The sequence below is a fragment of the Marmota flaviventris genome, chromosome 1 (genome assembly GCF_047511675.1).
Source record: "Marmota flaviventris isolate mMarFla1 chromosome 1, mMarFla1.hap1, whole genome shotgun sequence".
In the NCBI taxonomy this organism is placed as follows: Eukaryota; Metazoa; Chordata; class Mammalia; order Rodentia; family Sciuridae; genus Marmota; species Marmota flaviventris.
Window position 1 is genome coordinate 177,629,632 of NC_092498.1, and position 15,625 is coordinate 177,645,256.

Genomic DNA, 15,625 nt, shown 5'->3' on the forward strand with positions numbered 1-15,625 from the left:
AGAGGAGCTGGTGTTCGGGAAGTGGCTGCTTCCAACATCTGCAGTGCTGACCAGTACACCTAGAAGGCATCTGGATCCCATGCTCAGCCATTAAGGTTTGCTACCTGCACACCAACTCTCCCTCTGCCCCTCACCACTAGGCTGGCTCTCTGTTCAGTGGCCCCATGTTCCTTGCCAACACTGAGGAGCAAGGCTTTTCCTGCAACCAGGGGTGGCACTGGCTCCCTTTACCCCCAGCTTGCTCCCCTGTGACCTGTGTGCCTGCTGAGACCCAGAGTGCAGACCATACCCACCACATTCACTGTTCTCATCTAATCCTTACAGCCACCCTGAGTTCACCAACCCTGCTTTACACCTGAGGAGAGCCAGGACACAAAGCTGCTGCAGGCTTCCTGAAGTCACCCCAAATTATAGTCACAGCTGGGCAATAGAGTCATCTAGACAAGCTTCAGATTATTCATCAGGGATAATAATTTCCACATTGAATCATTAAACCAGAAAGTGCATGGGATGCCCAGCCCATGATAGACTTCCTGCAAATGGACTTCATTGCTATTCTCTGAGAGGAACAGGTCAGGTTTTACTAGCTCCCTCTGAGCGCTTTACCCCAGGTGATCTTCTCACCTGCCTCTAAGACTCTGAGAATTTCAAACTGCCTCTTCAGTCTTCCTTAATCTATTCTGGAGCTCTCGATAGATTCTCTCCTAAATAAGACTAAGAAGGGACGTTTGGGGTACATCAAGGCAAGGGCATTGGTGCAATTCTATTGGAAGTGCATTCTACATTCCTTATACGATACAAGTTTGTCAACAGTCTGGAGACTCTTAGCTCATAAAGCTTAGGGACCTTTATTGCACTAAGCCTAAAGGGGGATTGTTCTGTCCTGTTGCTTTGTTTTCTCTATCTGTAAGGTACCTGTTAGCCACTGCAAGCCTCCACGGTTAAATGTCTGTAAGCAGAGTTGCTGTTTGTCAGCATGCAAAGCCACTCCTGCCAGCTCTTAAACTGCTAAAGTTCCCATTCTGTTCTACCACAGTATCCCTACAGTGAGACCACCTCAGCTAGCACCCCAGTGATCTCTCAGATGCTGATTCAATGAGCCCTGTCTTTACCTGCCTTGACCATTATCTTAGATTGGGTCCCTGGGAGCAGAACTGGAGACAGGATTCACCGACATGTGCTTGTTTCAGTGGATGTTTTAGGGGATGAGAGAACAATAGCAAGTTCTCTCCTCTCCTGGTTTTGTACACCAAGCCTCGGCTTTTGGTGGATAGAATTGTGACCCCTTCCAAACTAAGGAAGCCTCTTGCATCTTAGCAACAACCACCTTATAACAATGCAGTTGAGTTTCAGGACCTTTTTGCTCACGATGGCTTCTAAGAGACAGCCACTGACAGTGACCCAAGTGATGGTCATCACAGTCCCATTGACTATTGCATCTGTGACCCCAATGACCAGAACCTTGTTGATTCCAGGACAACTCAAGTCTGCTCTCAGTGAATATGTGGCCAAGCTGGAGGGTGTGAAGTTGCTCAGGAGCAATAAGAGACTGGGTGCCATCAGGGCCCGGATGTTGGGAGCCACCAGGGCCACAGGGGACGTGCTGGTCTTCATGGATGCCCACTGCGAGTGCCACCCAGGCTGGCTGGAGCCCCTGCTCAGCAGAATAGCTGATGACAGGTAACACCCACGAGGGTCTGCAGTGTGAGAGGTGGGTCTGGGAGAAATAGCCCACAGACTCAGCCACTGTTCTTTGTAGAAGACTATCCCCAAATCACAGTGACTGTGTATTACTGGAGGCAGACTCTAATGCTGTCCCATTTCCTAATCCCTAATTCCCATCCTGGTCTCACAGACAGATGGCTCTCAGAGGGACCTTGGAGACCATCTTGTCCCATCTCATGATCCCCACTATTGAAAACACCTGAGTTGCAGGGATGGTGACCACACCCCCAGGGTCACAGCCACTAGCAGCTGGGCTGTCTCTTGTGCTTCCTTTACGAACCTTAGGAACCCAGAGATGAACATTAAGTCTTGTGTTATGTCTAGACCTATGTATGACTTCATATGTATGTCATTTTTACAATCTTCCCCCCATGTGGTGGCTCAGGCAGGCATTTTTGCTTCTGTGTCCTGTAGAGGACAAATGGAGGCTCAGGGGGGTGACAGGATGTGCAAGGGCACCCAGAGGACAGACAGCTTCTTAGGTTTCCTGACTCTAGGCCCAGTGTTCTTCTCACTGTGTATGATTTCTTTATATCTTTTTACATTGGGGGGGGGTACTGAGGATTGAATCCAGGTGTATTTTATCCCTGAGTTACACCCTCAGCCCTTTATTTTGAGACAGGGTCTCACTAAGTTGAACCTGTGATCCTCCTGCCTCAACCTCCCGAGTTGCTGGGATTACAGGTGTCTGATTTCTTTTTAAGAATTGGGGAGAAATATTGGGCCATCCCCACTCTGTATCCCAGCTGTGGGACACAAATTAAACACGGATGTGAGTCCCTTGTGTTTGCTGTCACACTGGTGTCACACTGTCACACTGTTGTACACACCCAGCCTCTGACTCTGCTACATTCCTGCCTTTCCTTCTCCCTCATGTCCTCTCTCTTCTGTGTGGTATGACTCTTTTCATCCACCCCACACCTCCTTCATGGCTTCCTGTCAACTCTGCTTCCCAGGGTCCAGCTCATAAGCCTCAGGCGTGAGGGCCTCAAAGAAAAGCTACCTATCTAGAATCTGAGTTGTCATTTATGTCCTCTGGGCTTGCATTTCTCCCCCAGTGATGTGACCACACAGCCCTTGTGGGCTTCCCAAGGCAGCTCATTACATGGAAAGCAAAGCCACAGAGGCCACCAAATGTAGCTGCTTAGAGACAGAAAAGGGGACCTAGCTGCATCTGAGACTCATGTCAAGAGACTTTCGGTTTCTAGATGAGGAGGACCTAGTGTCTAAAAATGAGGAAAAGTCTTTAAGAGTGAGCAGTGTGATAAGCCACACACCAGTTACTTCAGAGTCATAACAGCCTGGTTACCAATCTTGATTCCCTACCTCTGTACCTGGAGCAGGTCCACCACTAGCCACATGCAACTTTGAATTATTTCTTTAGATTTTTTTCTTCTTCCTCACCCTTTATTCCCATCCCTCAGAAAATTTGTCATAATATACTGATTTTGTTAGAATAAGATATTAAAATGCAAACTGCCAGAAAATTGTCAAATAAATATGCAAATTTATAGTATATATAATATTAGAGATGTTCTTTAGGGTTGAGCCCTGCACAACCCCCATAACTATTCATAGCAACCCTACACAAAGTCTCTCTGTGAGCAGCTGGCTTTAGGGCAATCCTGGAAGGTGCTGACAGATGGTCAGTTTCTATATACAGTAACAATCATGAAAATGAAGAACATCTGTCATTTCCAGCTTCCAATTGTCTGACGGGCATCTCCATTGGCCCAAGCCAAGGAGTAGAAGTCATACTGCTAAAAAAATGAAGGTTTCTAAGGAGAAGGAGGCAGTCTTCAGTAGGAACCAAATGACAATGTCATTTCAAGACATTGGCTAAATTGTCTCCCATTTAAATATTGGACTGTGCCCTAAGAGATATCAAGTCCTTAAGTCACCATTACTCAGCAAGGCTAATCCTGCTTGGTGGGGAGAAACAAGGTGGGGCTGGAACAGAGCTCCTCCCACCTCTCTACTCTTCAAGTGGTTAAAAGAGGGAGCAGTCAGAAATCCCCTGTGTGTGCTTGTGTAGGAATGTGGGAAAGTGTGTCTAGGTGCCTGTGAAGGAGCAGAAAGGCATCAAGATAACCCCACCCCTCAGAGGGAGCAGCCACCAAAGAAATTCCCCAGCCCCCAATTCCGTTCACACCCCTTGGCATGACAAATTCCCTGATCTGACCCTGGAAGTGCTGGGGTACCAGTCCCTGAGCAGCAAGAACTGTGGGAAAAGAATTTAGAGGCTGCCTCATCTCAGTATAAAGACCTTTCCACAAAAAACAAGATTATGTGTGAACTTTCAAAATGGCGGACCTAGAGGGACATCCAGGCCCAGGAAAAGTAAAGAGAGATAAGATAAACTAGGACTATTCTTTATTCTTGGGAAAGCATTGACTGGGAATGTTGAAATGCAGTTACTTTGGAATCTCTGGGCAGCAGGGTATTATTAGTTATCCTCACATATTTCAGTTAGCTAGTTTTTGTTGACCGTTTAAATGCCTCTGTTTGTCTTTTGAAACCCAAACACTTGACCTCCTGGAATTTGGAAAGTTTTCCCAGAGGCTCTGCCTTGCACCTGCCTGGGATTAAGAAGGACTTTTAGAGACTGGGAAGAGTGCTGGGGTGGGGACAGGAAAGGGACTGTGGAAAGTAGTAGGGTTATCAGATGTGATTAATGCATGGCATATACATGTATGGCAAGATCACAGTGAATTCCATCCATTTTTACAATTAACACGTGTTAATATGATAATTTAAAAATTCACAAGTCCAAAGATGACGGAGTGACACTAACACAATCTCCTCCAAGTCAAAAGGGGTTGCTTTCTTAGTTTTCATTCAGTGAATTCTGAGGACAACATATATACCTGTAGGTGCCAAAAAAAAAAAAAAAAAAAGAGCTTAATATAAGACAGTGGGGATTTTTTGTTTCAAACTGATCACCCTTTTTGAATCACTAGTCTTATGAATTAGTTACTAATTCAGCCCTGATTGATCAGCCACCGTGATCTATGGGAATAAAAACAGAAAACATCTCTCCCTTCATTTGTTGACATTCTGTTCTCCATCTCCATCCTACATGTACTTGAGGAGGCTCATGATTCATCTCCATGTCCCCACTCAAACTACAGGAGAAAAGGGGAATTCAGAAAGGAAGGTATTTGGAATCAGGTCTAATATAGTTATTGGAAGTGAGATTTGCATGACTCTGAGCTTATACAAATGCAAAGTAAAAATAGTATGAGTTGCTGAGTTCTCACTTACTGATAAAAGAACATACCTGCTAGGGAGGGATATTGACCAAACTATATTGTTAAATTGTGTGCATGTATAAATATGTAACAACAAATTCCACCATTATGTACAATTATAATGCACCAATAAAAAATGTGGAGGAAAACAATCATGTCCACCTTTGTTGAGTGTACATCCTGAAAGTCTAGGATAAATCGATTGTGTTAGTGTCATTTCCTTTTTTGTCCTGTTTGGATGGATGAATGTAGTACAAATCTGATGCAATTCTTCAGAATTCAGCTTCATAGCTGCCTTGGGTCTTGATTCTGAAATTCCACAGAATGCTTTGCAAATAGCCAAATCCATCCCCTCCGTCCAATTTATCCCCATAGTAAGTGAAGACTGGGGAGGAAGTCTGGTACCCTCTTTCCTTTCTACTTCATTCTTGATTCATGGTTTTCTTAGATCAATGCAGGACACCCCAAAATAATGAAGACTTATAAGGATTGAATTCCCTTGTTTTTCAGTGGAACAATGTAAAAAGGGAAGAAAAACCTACTAGATCTTTTCTCTAAACATGAATACCATAATGCCCCACACCAACATCAGTCACTTAAGGAGACAGAGTAAAACAGATAATTGGATCCTGGGATTGGATCCAGATAATTGGTCCTGTCTATATGGTGTGGGCTTCTCCCACCCTGGCTGTCTTCAAGATGGACAAAGCAGAAATGGAAATCGATGGACAAATGCAATTGGATGGCATATCTCCTTCCAGGAAGCTCACTTTTCCTGAAGTGGTGTCTTCAGCCTCTCCTGAGTTCAGACCAGATCCATTCCACAGCACAGATATGAAACATAATTATTAGGAGCCAGAATAAAATATAATTGAGATATTGAATAGGTAAAGAGCAGCTTCTGGTGCACCCAGGTGATGGCTTGTTTAGTTAAAAAGTTAAATTTCAACCTGTGCCAGTTTTCCACCTATCTCTCTCTCTCTCTCTCTCTCTCTGAAAACTTATCAACATTAGTGCAAAAAAAAAAAATGGGGGATAAAATACAGCCCCCAACAGCAGCAGAAAATGAACAAATAAATCTGGACTCAATATTTTGCTTTGTTTATAGATATCATGTGCTCATAAATTGTAAACATTAACACCAAGGATACCTCCCAGTCTTGACGATCCTGATTCCTCAAGCCAAGGAAGTTTTAGGATACAGGAAGAAACAAGAACTAGACTGAGTCCATGAACCTCTGACATTGTGTGTGATCGTTTGCATGTGTGCATATAAAGCAATTTTCTCAGGAGGGGTCTATACTTTTTCCTGATTCTCAAAAAAGAATCACATTCTTGGAATATTATGCTGAGAAAGATCTTTATGGGAGGTAGCTCAACCTCTCACTTTACAAGTGAGGAAACCAAGGCTAGAGGGGTGTAATAGCTATTTTAAGATCATACAACTCAGCTCATTAGTGGCAGAGCTGAGCCTAGGACACATTTCCTCTGTCTCCCGATGCTGTTAAAAGAGATTTTAAAAGAAAAACAGGAGCGGGTATACTCTTTAACAAAATGGGCCCCCATTTATTATGGAAAAACATGATTTTCAGAACAATGCTATGTAACAGAAATAGAACATGAGCCATATGTGTAATTTTTAAAAAATTAACAGTCACATTACAAAATAAAAATCAGCATATGAAATTAATTTTAAGAATATATTTTAGTAACCCCAATATATCCAAAATATTATTTCAACATGTAATCAATATAAAATTTATTGAGGCTTTCTTATATCCCTTTTCCATACTAAGTTCTACATCAGAGTGTGTATTTTAATTTTATACCACATCTTAGTTTGGGCAAACTACATTTGAGGTGCCCAATAGGCCCTAGTGGCTGGTTGCTGCCATATTGAACAGCACATGTATAGATTTGGTTTCCATCCCCGGAAGTGAATGGTTTGCATCCTTTGTCTGATCCCTCGATTCTTTCCAGGAGCCGTGTGGTATCCCCAGTCATAGATGTGATTGACTGGAAGACTTTCCAATATTATCCGTCCAAGGAGCTTCAGCGTGGGGTCTTGGACTGGAAGCTGGATTTCCACTGGGAGCCTTTGCCAGAGAATGAGAGGAAGGCCCTCCAGTTCCCCATCAGCCCCATCAGGTGAGGCCCCGTGGCACAACCTGTCCTTCCCTGGTTCCATACTTTCCTTACAAGGTAATCTATGCCTCAGTTTCCTTATTAGTGAATTGAGAATAATAATAGTATTACTTTATAAGATTGTTGTGAAAACCAAATGAGTTGATATATAAAAAGCATTTAGAAAGCTCTGGGCACTCAGAGGTAAGTGTTACTCTCATTGTTGTATTGATAGAGTCCAGTGAAGCTCTTCCACAGGGCTTTGATGGATGTTGGAAAAGTGGAAGAGGAAGAGCTTGACCCAGCTCTTTCACCAGGTAGCATTGGAAATTCCTTGGCCTCAAATACTTGTTCAGCATAAATGAAGGATTTAGCAAGGTGAATATTAAAACATCATAAATCTCAAAATACATCCAGTTTTATGGGTCATTTTTCACATATTTGATTTTTGGACACCTATTTAAGTAGATGTCCTAGATATCTTCTCTGTTTAACAAGACACCTCAAAACCGTGGTGTAAGACAATAGCCATTTAATTAAGCTCACAGATTCTGATCATGAGTTCTGAAAGGGCATGGAGGGGTAGGCTGGTGGTTGTCTCTCCTTTACAGTGTCTGGGGTACATGCAGATTAAATAAATTGCTCAATGTCATAAAATTAATAAGAGGTAGATCCAAAAGTTAAAACCTGGACAGCCAGGCTCCTGAGACCCCATGTTTCACTACTATGCTGTACTGTGTTGTAAGTACAAGTTTATAGTCCATTATTCAAAACTGAAACCCAAAGAGCTCTGAAAATCAAGCATATTTTTCCTAATTCACAAAGCAGAAAAAGCTGCCCTGGACTGATGGAGGGGTTGACACAGGCCTGATTTATCCCACTTACTGTGAATATTTGAATGTTTCACTGAAGTAATATTGGTATGTTTGACTAAAGAGTCAAACCAGAGCTTACAAGTAGCATATGACTTCTTTTTAACTGTGATGATTTTTTAAAAATTTTTTTAGTTGTAGATGGACCCAATAACTTTATTTTATTTATTTATTTTTTATGTGGTGCTGAGGATCAAACCCAGTGCCCCACATGTGCTAGGCAAGCCCTCTACCACTGAGCCACAACCCCAGGCCCAGTATATACTTTTTAAAGTCCAAAAATTTCTTAATTAAAAACACACTGACCCATAGGTTTCAGAGAAGGAAGAGGGGCTTTATGACACCAAAATTTAGTGAGCATGTAAAATGTGGCCTCCACAGTGCTATGCCGTTGACATCACTTGTTTTCCAAACCCCCACAAAGCCCAATTATGAAACACTGTTTTATCCCAATTAGAGGCGAGGAAACTCAGCTCAGAGAGGTTCAATACCTCATCCAAGATGGGCAAATAGTGACTAGCAGAGTTGGACACCATATCCAGAAATCATTACAATACTGATTCACAGTATTCTAACAATCTTTGTTCTCCTCCCATAAAATGTTTGGATTTCTGACATTGTTGTTTTGCTCCAGTCTTGAAATTAAAAACACTGAGGTCCATTTGAACCCAGAGTCGGCCCTCTTGGCCACTGGAACTCCCCGCCTGGGAAGGCCCCGGTTTTGCCTGCTGTGCTCCGGTTCTGAATCGTCCTCTCTTGCCCATCTTCTCTGCAGGAGCCCTGTGGTATCTGGAGAGGTGGTGGCCATGGACAGACATTACTTCCAAAACACTGGAGCCTATGATTCTCTCATGTCACTGCGGGGTGGCGAAAACCTTGAAATGTCCTTCAAGGTATGTCCTGTGCCAAGGGAGGACACAGTTGGGGTCTCTGGAACCCTGTGTATGGTTACAGCTTAAAGGCAGCCATAAGAAATTCAGGGATGAGGCTGTGGCCAAAGTATAAATTCATGACAATAAAGTGTGTCAAACTTCCCATTTCTCTCCCTTCTCTCTTGGTCCCTACCTTGATTTTATTCTCAGCCTCCTGAACTTGACTTTCAAAACCTGCTGTCAGGTAAGGGCATACCATCAGTCATTTACATCTTAGTGAAAGATTACAGAGACTCTTGTGTATTCTCTGTTCATAGCACACTTGGCATCTCAGTTTTTTTTTTTTTTTCAGCTCAATTTTTTTTTCAGAACCCATAGGCTAAACAAATACCAACTCTACCAACCCATTCTGTGTATTGAGTAGTTTGGTCCAAACGAATTAGTATTTGTCCTAACAACTTAGTCCCTGCTGGGTACTGCTTAACTTCTCAAACCTTGGAATCAGATCAGACACCCATCATTTTCTGCCCGCATTAATTTTACCACAATACTTGCTTTTTCATCCTGACAACCTCAAAAAACCCAACCCAGCAAGGACATTCATCATCAAAAGCACAAAGATATGATAATGAGTATGATTACTTGAGCTTGCAGTTTGCAAAATGTTCAACAGACATTATGTATCTGTTTCTCTTAAAAATTAAAAATATCCCAGATGCCCTTAGAGGTCTCTGAGTCACCCCGGGGCACCCAGTTTGGTAACCCCCACCTGGGTATGTTCCAATTAATATGTTTCCTATCATACCACAGTTTTCATTTTAACCTTTATCCCCAAGAGTGGAATGAAAGACTTTCTGTCAAATGAACTTCAGGAATTTGAAAGTGGGAGGGAGCATTGAGGGGCAGGGGGAAACTTCTGGAAATAATGAAGACGATTTAAGGAAGACTCATTTTCACATCTACCACACACGATCCAGTGCATTTGCCTGCAAATACTTTCAGAAATTCTCTGACAATTAGAAGCATCTTTTACCCTGAAAGCATCCTCTCAGAAGTGTGGTGCTAATACACCTGGTTGCCTCTTTCCCAGGTGCTGAATCTGCACATTTGTTTCAAGGGTGGCATGTTCAGGTAGCTGCATGAGTGTGGCTTCTCACCCCTCCATTCCATTCTGGGAAAACTGTCCCCATTCTTCCCACATTGACACTCTCCTGCCCAGATTCCCAGATCTGGAAATTCCACCCTGAGTATCTTGATGATATTGACCATCTTGTGCTCATGATTTCTGTGCAACTCACTAGCCCCTCAACAACAGAGTCCCTTCCTCCTCACCATTCTTGGAAGTGGAAGCTAGAGTCATTTACTTTCTCCCTTCATGGCAGGCCTGGCTCTGTGGTGGCTCTGTTGAAATCCTTCCCTGCTCTAGAGTGGGGCACATCTACCGAAATCAGGATACCCACTCCTCCTCCCTTGACCAGGAGGCCATCCTCCGGAACAAAGTCCGCCTTGCTGAGATCTGGCTGGGGTCATTCAAAGAAACCTTCTACAGGCACAGCCCAGAGGCTTTTGTTTTGAGGAAGGTAAGGAGAGAGCCAGGTTGAGGGTGGGGGTGGGCAGTTCTGTGCCCAGTGCAGGGCCATCTGCTGGAGGCTGGGCCAGGAGGGCCCCCTCCCTCTTGCCTGGAAGGAAAAATAGAAACTTTTGGCTCCAGCTTCCCTGAGTTGCCCCCTCCCAAGTGGCTTCTCTACCTGGTGGGCCTGTCCTTTGTCTCTCCAAGCATCTCCAGGGGACATTACAGATGATCTTGGCCTAGAGCTCTCTGATATCTATGAGATGACCTCTGAGGGATGCAACTCTTTACCAAGGGGCAAGAGGAGAGATTGGACACAGATAAATGATGAGACATGCCTCCAAGGGCCTTTCCATCCTGAGCAAAGTGCTCAAGGTTATGGAATTATCCAAGACAGGAAACAAATATAAGCATGAAAATAAAGAGTCCCAAAAAAGCCGAAAAAAAAAAAAAGAAAATTGAAGCATTTAATTAAATATCCACATAGTACATTTCCAACTGGTAAATTTTATGGAGTGTCACATAAATGCTACTTCATGTGAGCCATACTGGGATGGGGGGCTCCAAAGGTGAGATTCCCAGGACTCACAATGAACCTGAAACAGCTCCCACAAGCCCCTCACCAGCCAGCAATGCTGGGTGTCAGCTGAATATGCGGATCTCAAACTAAAGATGAAGGCAGAGACCCTTAAGTGCAGAGACATCCTTCCCGCCACTGAATAGGCCTTTCCCTGGGTGGCAGGGGAAACTCTGACAGGGATGCCCCATGGAAGAGCCCTATGCCTGCCCTTCTTCCCTGGTCCTCCAAGCTCTGTTCCTGCCAAACCTGGGTCAACCTGCTTTCCCACAGCAGAACAGCTCCAAGGCTGGGATGTTGGTGCTCCTTGGACCTCAAGGTTGTTTGTTTCTTTACCTGGGAAGTGCTGGGCTAGGGATGGGACTCAGTGGTCAGGTGCTTGCTTGGCATGTGTGAATCCCTGGGTATGAGGAAGTGCTCATGGTACACAAAGTCTCAGTTCCGTGCCAAAGTCTAGACAGGTCAGAGCCCCCTTTTCATCCCCATGAGTTAGTGACGTTTTTGCACAGAGTGACACAGAGCGACGCTACAGTTGGCAGTCTCCTTAGTTACTCCAAGAAGGGACCTGAAATGAACGAAAAATTCTCACAAGAACCTCACATATTTCTTTGCTAGTATCTTTGTTCTTCTTCCATCCTCTTTCTCTGTCTGTTGGAAATAGTCGACTCCAAACACCTCTCTAGGAGTCTGACAGTTATGCCCAGGCACTGCGAGAACATGATGGTTTAGGTTTAAATATTAATTTTTTTAGTTGTTTGATCCTGAACGTGACTTAGTCACTTACTGTTTCTGCTTCCTCACTTGCTAAATCTTCCTTATGTTGTTGGGATAATTTCCTCAATTAATATATCCAAAGCCCTTAGAAGAGTGCAAGGCACCAGGGAAATCCTGCATGTGTTTTTACTACCATCATTATTGTCATGGCTACTAATCATTAACAAAGGTTAAGTGAGTACCTGCCCGGTGCCAGGCTCTGTGTGAGTCCTTCAGGGGACACTGAATCATGCCCAACACTGTCAGATTCCTGGTGGAGGCAGGAGCTTCCATAGTGGGGACAGTGTCCACAAAGATGAGAGACACATTGGACAGGCCTATGAGGAACATCTCAGGGGAGGCTTCAACTCAGACATCCAGAGGAGGAGGGGTAGGGGATGATTCTGGCCCCTGAGGATTAGGATGAGGGTTTAGGCTCTATCCAGTTGGCAATGGGGTGCAGGTAGCATTTTACAGAGTTCTACAGAAGTCTACAGAGCTGCTCTGGCTTTTAATCTCTTAGCTTTCTTTTATTCAAAGCTTTTCTTTTTCTTTCCTGGGATGTTAGTATTTGCCCTTTGCTTTCAGAGGACACCTAATTAATGTTGACACAGACTTCATTGATAAAGAATTCTTTAAAAAGTGTTAAATATAGCGTAGTTTCTAGGGCACTGGATGAACCTTCTGCTAGGCAGGCACAGCAGAACGTGGTATGTTGGCTGTAGCCAGTCCAATGCAACAGCATGGAAATTATTTACAGACCTTCAACCTTCTTCCCACGACTGTTGATGCAATTAGAAGTGCTTGTAAATATGCACTTGGCTCCAGGCAATTACAGAAATTGGGAGTTGACATGATGCTAGCCTGACTGGTCTGCTTTTGAGAAAATTTAATCTAGTTGGTGATTTTTTTTTTAAGTACTTGTTTGTGTTCAGCCAAGTTCTTCATTCTACAAAATAGAAATCTGAGGCCCCTTGGGAGAGTAAATTGCTAAAGAAAAATAGGGAGAGATGCAAAACTAGAGCTAAAAGTAGAAGGGTAACAGAACTAGAACTTGTCCCACCTTGTAGCGGTTCCTTTTATTTTAGCTGCCTAACATCTGGAAACACTAATCCTCAAACATAGGCACCACCCACTTCTGGGAACAGCTGGAGTCCCATAAAGCATCTTTCCTCTGGTTCTGTCTGAATTTGTGGGGAGGCAGGGATGTATTTGGTATATAGAAGGTGCTCAATAAATGTTCACAGACTCACAAACTCAGCAAAGGTAAGGACTGATTTTATCCTACTTACTGCTGAAATTCCCATTACTTAGTTCAATCCCAAGTGCATAGTAGGTGCTCCATGAATATTCATAGATAGAACGAATGGATGGTCAAAAAAAAAATTTGCTAAATTGAAGCCAAACTTTGGCCCTCACCTTTTAGAAGCTAGTGATCCTGGGAAAATCACTTAACCTCGGAGGCACAAGAACCGTTATGAAGATAAAATGAAATGTGCTCTGGAAAATGTAAAGTACCATCTAAATGCTAGGTTTACTTTCATAAAGTCTAAGGGTGAATTACTCTTTTCTTCTTTTATCCACTTGGGCATTCATTTTCTGATCCACAAAGTCCCTCTTTGTTCATCTGATGACTTTTACAAGGAGAATGGAGCCCCTACTGGTCAGCGAGTAGAACTTTGGCAGGGATTTTCTCTCTCTCTCTCTCTCTCTCTCTCTCTCTCTCTGTTTTAGAAATGTCCTACCACTTAGTTGGATTTCAAGATTTCAGTGACAGCCCTCCTCTTTGAAAGTGTTTGATAGCATTTCCTTGCTTTAAATTTAAATAGCTAAAAAAATTAATTTTGCTCTAGAGATTTCTAGCCCTCCCAAAGTGTCACATGGATTTTGAGATATAGAAATCCTGGGCACTCAAAAGACAGCCAGGGCCTCCACTGTCCCCAGTAGTGAGGCTTTCTCCTCTCTCAAGTATAGTTATACAGGAGGCAAAGCAGTGCTGGCTTACCCCTGTGTTTGAGGTCACATATGGGTTGAGCAGACTTGCCAATTTGTCTCTTCACCTAGAAAAGTGAAGGCAAAACTTGCATGAAGGAATATTTCTACTTTGATGACAAAGTCCACTCGTGAGAAGGACTGGACAGATCTCAAATAAACACCAAAAATGCCAAGAAACTATATATACATATATATACTTCCTTAAAGAAAAAAGTAAAAGATCTCTTAGGTTTAATGATGGGTAAATATGCTGAATAAACAAAAGTTCCCATACTTAGAGAAGTTGTTCTCAAACTGTGGAGAAGACTGCCCAGGAGAAAGGTCTAAAATATAGATTTCAAGATTCCCAGTCCAACTAACTGAATCACAGTCTCTGAAGTAGGGTCTAGGAATGTACTTTTTTTTCTGTCTACAAAAGATCCATTTTTCTACTTTAAAATGGAGAATTTTATGGTATATCAATTATGTCTGGATAAAAAAAATAGACACAGATACCCAATAAATTAATTCAAGAAAATAAAAGCATACCATATTGCAATTTAACCTTATAGATATCTTAAATATTTGTTATTTATATTATTATGTTTTATTGGTCCATTAAAATTACATATAATAGTGGGATTCATTGTGACATATTCATACATGCACATAATTGGATCAATTTCATTCCCCCAATACTTCTCCTTTCCTTCCCCCTTTCCCTCCCCCTGATTTCCTTCCTTGATTCTACTGGTCTCCCTTCCATTCTTTTTTATTGGTGCATTATAATCATACATAAAAGTGGAGTTTGTTGTGATGTATTTGTATATGCACATGGCATAATTTGCCCAATTTCATTCCCCAGTACTTCTCCTTTCCCTTCCCTCCTTCTTATCCCTCAATCCCTTTCCTCCATTCTACCTTTCTCCCTTCTACTATTATGAGATTCCTTTTTATTGAGTTCTCTCTCTCTCTCTCTCTCTCTCTCTCGCTTCTGCGTATAAGAGAAAACAGTTGACCTTTGATTTTCTAAGTCTGGCTTATTTCACATAGAGTTTTTATCTATTTGCCAGCAAATGACATAATTTTATTCTTAATGACTGAGAGAAACTCCATTATGTATATACATCACATTTTCTCTATCCATTCATCTGTTGATGGACACCTAGCTTGGTTCCCTAACTTGTGAATTGCACTGCTGTAACCATCAGTATACATATATCTCTATAGTATGCTGATTTTAAGAGCAATGAGTGGAAATGCTGGTGATGAGACTCAATCAGGGCTGAGTTCCATTTCCCCAGATGCTGAATATTGAATACAGAAGAAATGCCGAGGTAAGAGTAGAAAGCAAGTTTTATTTAAAGGATAGAACAGAGAGAGACTTCTCTGAAGATAAGGGGGCCCAAAGCTGGGTGTCTGAGGAAATGGGACTGTCCTGCCCCTTTTATACATTTTATAGTTCCGTGGTTCTCATACCCTCCTGCTCCCCTTATCTTAGTGACCAAATGATGGGAAAAAAGCCTTCCAGGGGTTCCTCTCCAGTGTCTGCCCAAATGGGCAGGAAAGGAGCCTCTCAGGAGGTATTTCATCAACTACCCCTACAACTCCTTGCAGGGAGGAATAATACTCTGGAGGCAGGTAGCTTTGGCAGGAGAGGAGGGGCAAGTGTCCTAGAGATATTAGCATTTTGTTTCCTCCTTTAGAACCAGCTCTTACTTAAGACCTACCTGCTCTGTCTTTTTGTGCCCGTCTCAATATGGTAGAAATCTACATTTTTTTTTAAATTTACTTTTTATTACTTCTAATCAGTCATATATGACAGCAGAAAGCTTTTCAATTCGTTGTACACAAATTGGTGCACAACTTTTCATTTCTCTGGTTGTACACAATGTAGAGTCGCACCA

General features: G+C 42.7%; 1 protein-coding gene across 4 annotated transcripts in view; it reads left to right on the plus strand.

Annotated features, from left to right (window-relative positions):
- Positions 1-15,625, plus strand: part of Galnt15 (polypeptide N-acetylgalactosaminyltransferase 15) — a 42,074-nt gene that overhangs the window by 15,828 nt on the left and 10,621 nt on the right. For 2 of the 4 annotated variants that reach the window (XM_071619355.1, XM_027923177.3), the window contains exons 3-6: positions 1,476-1,680; positions 6,957-7,124; positions 8,748-8,865; positions 10,227-10,424. In XM_071619355.1, coding sequence (XP_071475456.1) covers positions 1,476-1,680; positions 6,957-7,124; positions 8,748-8,865; positions 10,227-10,424 — 689 coding nt within the window. Of the gene's footprint in view, positions 1-1,475; positions 1,681-6,956; positions 7,125-8,747; positions 8,866-9,054; positions 9,089-10,226; positions 10,425-15,625 lie in introns of those variants that run through there. The other 2 variants (XM_071619357.1, XM_071619356.1) reach the window with 2 other exon arrangements.